This window comes from Formica exsecta, unplaced genomic scaffold (assembly GCF_003651465.1).
Source record: "Formica exsecta isolate Colony F162 unplaced genomic scaffold, ASM365146v1 scaffold72, whole genome shotgun sequence".
Taxonomy (NCBI): domain Eukaryota; kingdom Metazoa; phylum Arthropoda; class Insecta; order Hymenoptera; family Formicidae; genus Formica; species Formica exsecta.
In genome coordinates, this window is record NW_021853485.1 from 5546351 (window position 1) to 5552617 (window position 6267).

The 6267-nt window shown below is 33.3% G+C and overlaps 1 protein-coding gene across 1 annotated transcript in view; it reads left to right on the plus strand.

Moving 5' to 3' along the window:
* Positions 1 to 6267, plus strand: part of LOC115243647 (eukaryotic translation initiation factor 5B-like) — a 28845-nt gene that overhangs the window by 18960 nt on the left and 3618 nt on the right. Inside the window, exons 6-9 of the mRNA XM_029820789.1 lie at positions 1391 to 1481; positions 4036 to 4424; positions 4657 to 4726; positions 5893 to 6108. Of these exons, the coding sequence (XP_029676649.1) occupies positions 1391 to 1481; positions 4036 to 4424; positions 4657 to 4726; positions 5893 to 6108 (766 nt within the window). The remainder of the gene's footprint in view (positions 1 to 1390; positions 1482 to 4035; positions 4425 to 4656; positions 4727 to 5892; positions 6109 to 6267) is intronic.

Sequence of the window (6267 nt, forward strand, 5' to 3'; positions counted from 1 at the left end):
GTCTTGAAAAGGTTTCTCTTCAAGAACAAAACGTCGTTCGAGGACGGTCCCATTTGACGAGACATTGTACGATATACACGAAGCACGTAGTTAGGAGCACGAGACTAACGAGAAAGTGGTGTAGCAAAGAATTTTTCAAAATTGAGACGAGAGAGAGAGCTCTCTCAGACGATAATAATCTTGTATTTTCGATTATGATATTAATCTAGATTACTTAAAATTTTGTTGAGTAGAATTAACATCGTTTTTGTAAAAGATAAAAGATACCGGGAAGATTACTTTTTGCAGGAATTTATGTCTGTGGGAAAAACGTTTCAATTAAGGAAATAAGATCTGGAAAAACAGCTACACTACGGTCTCGTAGCTAAAAAAAAAAAAAAAAACACGATTTTTTAATAGATTTGGGAAAATAAAAGACGGCCCCACGACGCCGTTGTGTGCAACTCTCTTTTTGTCTACTTTTTTTTTCGTTCCACCGCCCCCGCCCCCGCCCTCTCGTTTCTCTACTTTTTTTATCCCTCTTTTTAGATTGGCTGACACCTCTGGTTTCACATTGTCTGAGAACTTTTGTTTGTGCTGACGAGCACGTGTGTTTTTCTGGTATTTTTGCTGTTTTTCTTAGTCACACAACAGTTGATCTTTCCTTATTATTTTCTTTTTGTATATACGTCTTTTTTTGTCGTGGCTGCATTATTGTTCGATAGTATTGTGTCTAATCGTACAAAAGCAATCGTACACACCCACTCTTCCCACCGTACCCCGCATTTTTGTAACTACCCGTAATGTGTTTTCGATATCGATCGCGATAGCGCATTTTTATTATTATTATCATTATACAAAAAGGACGTGCAATTGAATCGATCTTCACGGAAAAGGCGTGATTTTGTAAAATATTAAGTTTTTTATTTTATTATTGATATTTTTTTCATACAAATTATTATAAATAAAATAAAATAAATGGTATATTTTCAAATTTAACGAATAATTTTATCGAGAAAATATAATTATTTTTTCCATTTACCGATAAAAAGATCGAATCATGTTTTTTCCGAAATGATAAATTCAATCATCGACCATACGATTCACTGATTCGGTGACGGTTTACAATTTTTTACGAGTCAACAGCCGCATCGCTATTTTTTGCGGTATCGGGCAACCGAAAAGCACAGCGTAAAACGACACAGTAACAAAAAGACAAACCAAGAGCCAAAAAATCCAAAAAAAACAAAAAAAAACGAAGGAACGAGAGAGAGCAAGACATTTACACGAAGGGGACTCCTGGCGGAATCAGGCGACTGGGATCGCGCGCCAAAAGCAGAATTTTGCGGCGCTCGCGAATAAAAGAGCAAATGGCAGATAGGAAGCAGTGCGGCTTTTTTGAACGTTTCAGGCAAAGGTTGGAGAGAGAAGGTGCCGGAGCTGTATGAGAAGACGAGCAAAAAGAGCGAAGACGAGGAAGAGACGGTGGCCGCTACCGAAGAGTGACTTCGTCATTCATCATCGTACGAACTGTGGCCGATACCATCCACTTTTGTGTTCCGGAAGTGGCGCGTCCGCACGTGGAAGGATAGAACGATAGGCATTATGTGACATGCGAAAGCCAGGAGTACGAACCGGAAAAGCAATTATCTTTTTTTTTTAAAGAAAATTTATTCTTCAGTTAATTGTAAATGGGTCTTGCATCGGAGTCTGAATTAAAGTATAAAAGATGAAAATTATAAATAGTATGGCGCTCGATTCAATTTACATGAAAAAGTAACATTTTTATCATTCTAAATCTTAATTCTAAATTCTTAATCAGAGAAAAAAATATATAAAAAATAACGATAGAAAAAATAATAAAATTTTGTTTCGCAGTAAAACTAAATTGTTATTGTAATTAGATAGACAAATATAATTTCGTCTCTATATGAGAGATTGGATTAAATTGTGTACACTTTTATTTTTTCAAATAAAACTTTATTCTAAAAAAATACTCTTATTAAATAGGAACTACGCAAATATATATCAATTTATCTGCTAGAATAATTTCATTCAATTTTAATACCAATCAATATTTTATTTTCGCTTTTGATTTTGATCACTGCAACTGAGAGAAAAAAAAATTTAGATTTAAAATACCATCTATTTCCGCTTTTTATATACTTTTATATTCGGTTCGTAAGCCTGGCAAAAATTCTCTTAGAACGGAATTATTTTACCGTGCGCGTTTGCTGGATTAATCACGATCGAAAAAATCTAATATCCGTCTTCACTTTTTTTTATTTTTACTTTCTTCTATTCTGGTCATGCGCTCGTCGACCACTTCATTAAACTCCAATGTGCCGTTATTCGCAATAATCATAGAACGTGCTGTATTTTCTGAGCATCTTTCATTCGATTTTTATTCGATGGACTTTAATGAAATTGCGATAAGGGAATAAAATCATCGCGACTATCGAAATGTTCGTATTCAATCGATGCAATTTATGAAGTGAAACAAACACGAAAGAAGGAATACAGAGAAAGAGATAAAAAAGAGAAACTGATTAAATTGAATCAGACGAGATTTTTACCAGAGAAAAACGTGAAATTCGTACGTGTTTAATAATAGAAGAGAAAAACAAAATTAAAAATGTTGACACTAACTCAATGTTGCTCGAATTGCATCGTGATGTCCATTACTGTTTCGATTTTGTAACTCCTGTTCTATTCCGTATTTGCGAGATAGCAAAAAAGAGACAAATAATATAATAATGTCCGATAGAGAAGCGGAAGTTCCCAAATTAATTACTTTACTTTGCACGAGAAAGTAATGGAAATAGTAGGCAAGCTGCGTAACGAGAATGAATGCACTGTTTTCGAGGTAAGCTTCTTCGTGTGCTTCGTAGTTTAACCAACGACATCGTTTTGCCTCTGAAATCCACTATGTGTGGAATCGATTGAGAATAATTGAAAAGAAATATATTTTGCGGAATAAAATTGTGTCTTGATACATTTTTAAGGTTTCCTTAAAACATGCTTAAAAGCATGTTTAAATATAAAAGAGTTCTATAATATATTTCTTTGAATAGAAATTTTAATAGAAATTATTTTTAAAAATCAAGATACGTTTAATATTAATTAAAGCCTTGAATTTTGATGCAACGCCAAATTTAATTTAACGATGCAAATTAGAGAAATATTACATAGAAGGAATTGGAGTATATAAGATTTATTTAACCGTATAATTTAGTAGTAAAATATTCTTTTCACATAACCATTTGGTTTCAGAGACAAAAATCTAGCAAGTCTACCGCTAAATATATCGAGTGTGATTTTTAATCGTATATCACGTTAATTCGGACCGTGATGCTCAGTGATGCCCGTGACAATCATTTTCACCAGAAAAAAACGAGAATTGTAATCTCGTTAATTACCGATTTCATCGATATTAAAATATCGACGTATGCGATAATTCCGCGTCATCGAAAATAAGCTTGATGATTCATCCTTAATCCTTAAAATGCTTCCATCTCGTTAACGACTAATTATTGTAATTTATTCGCTGCATATGTGTACATAAAATTTTATTACCAAATATGTACATAAAAGCGCGTATTGCTATATGTATTTCTATTCTACGTGATCTGTAATTAACTAACGTGTGCTTCATCACTTCTCTTTCATATCGATGCTACATGTATAATAATCATAGTAATTGTTTTCTATAATGTCGTTTAATATTCATAATATAGTTTTCTGCGAAGCCTCTGTCGCTTTCTTGAGTTTAATTAATGAAATCCGAAAGAATCCTTTGTCGTTAATCGATTCTTTACGTTTCATGTACCCTACAGGCCCCCGTCAACCAGTGACAGAACGAGAGATGCGAAAGGGTCAGTAGGCACACACGAAGTAATCTTTCTTGCGAATAATAAAAGAATAGAGTGCAGTAGAACTTGCATTGTAGACAATCGCGATTGTGGGGACGTTTTAAGAAAGAAATAAATTTACGTCAGAATTATCATTGAAAATAGAACATATAATCAGTATCTTCAGAATTTTACAACTCTATAGTTCCATATCTTATTTATCAAAAGAACCGATAAAAGCAGCCGAGCCCGTATTGGAATTTGCAAAAGAACCGGAACCGGTGGTAGAACCGCAAACGGAATCAGTCGTAGAGCAGACGTCTGTGAAACCGTCGAAACCGGTGAAAGGTTCGAAATCTGCAAAACCGACAACAAAATCCGCGAAAGCGGCGGAGCCTAAACCAGAACCTACGCCGGAAGTAAAACCAGTAAAACCACCAGAACCAGTAAAAGAACCCGAGCCTGTACAGGAATCAGCAAAAGAACCAGAGCCCAAGCCTGCACAGGAATCAGCAAAAGAACCCGAAATTGTAGCAGAACCGGCGGAACCAATCGCGGAGAATGCGCCGATCGTCAGAATTTTACAACTCTATAGTTCCATATCTTATTTATCAAAATCGTATGCAAAAAGAATTCAACATAACTTAATAACATAAAAAAATAACATAAAAAAATTTACATTAATGATTTTTAAATTAGCAGATGCATAAGATTAATATATATAAAATTCTGATATAAAATTACTTAAAATGATGAAATATACATTGTGTATTGTGTAAGATTTTTTCCTTATCATCGAGATTCTAATTAAACCATCCTGTTGCAGTAAAAAAGGAGAAAGAAGATGCCATAAGGAGAGCCGAAGAGTACCTTGCTAAAGTAGCTCGGGAAGCGCAGTAAGTCATTTTTGTTTAAGAGTGATATATATCAATTAAGCACATTGCGAATGTGCCAATCGTATAAATTAATCATCAATATATAGATGCGGGATAACATTTTACATAACATTAGCATTGAACTCAGCCAAATAACCCGCTATATATGTAACTCGCGACAACCAAAGTGCCAAATTCCTGACCTTCATCCACAGTTCGTAGAACATGGGTTAATCAAAAATGATTCGATATAATAATCAATTATTAAAAGTGTAACTTTGCTTTTAAAGCCTATTTTAGATATATAAAAGTAATAAATAATTAACGTGCGTTTTTTCGTATGTGCTTATTAAGTTGCAATGTGATTATTATTTTTAAAGATATAGAATAATAAAATTTATTTTATTAATATTATTATTAAATTATGATTTATTATTATAAAATTATTACTTTTTAGTATTCTAATTTTAAATTAATAATACTAATATGTCATCTCGGTGACAATTACAATCCTGTGTGTGAATGCTACAAAAGTGTTTGATAGGAGATTCTAACAAAAGTAAACTATCCACGGACCACGTGTATGTTAAAATAAAAAAAGTTTGCATTTATGCGGTTTAAAATTAAAAATCTTATTTCGCGTGAAATATGCGAGAAATGCGCATAAAATCTGGAATGCGAGCTTCATTAAAAAATTTGGCAGATAACTTTTTTTTACACACACACACTCCAACGTAATTCCTCTTAATTAGCAAATTTAAATATAACTCGTGGTTTTGCACGTTATTTTTCTCGCATCAATTTTATCAAATTTTGTTATGGACCTACATAACTTTAATACAGAAAAAAATGCATATAATTTTATATAGATTGAGAGATTATAGAGATGAGACAAAAGTTTATGTAGATTTAAAACTTTTGCAAATATATATGCGCTTTATTAAAAAAAAACTAAATTTATGATGATACTAGTTGATTAAAGTTTGATATCAAATCAAATATAAAAATACTATAATCTTTCTTTATCAAGTGTGTGTATATATATAATTTAGACTTCAGAGTTCAAATTAATACAAAGGCACAAGCTTTCGATTCTTTTTTGTAAATAATTTTACTTATATTCTATCCCGACATTTGTCTTGTTACATTCTGGTATTCGTTTTGCCGAACTGCGAATAATTTTGAAGGTCGGAAGAGGAGAGGCGGAAAGCTGCAGAGGAGGAACGCCTGCAGCTCGAAATGGAAGAGAGGAAAGCGTGGGAGGCACTGCAGCTTGCACAAGAACGGAAAGCCGAGCTTGGCGAGATACTGGAGACCGAACGGCAGGAAGTCGAGAGGAAGGCGGAAGAGGCGAAGCTACAAGCAGAACGCGAGGAAACGGAGAGAATAGAAGAGGGAGAGAGGTGTGTGTCATTATTTAAAAAAAAAGCTCCCATATGTGATGAAGCTTGCCCCTAAGATTAATAATAAAAATTTTTAAAAATTAAAATCATACGAATTAAAGAAAATGATGTGCTCTATAAAGGCTCTAAAAAATATATAATAATTATATATTCATATAT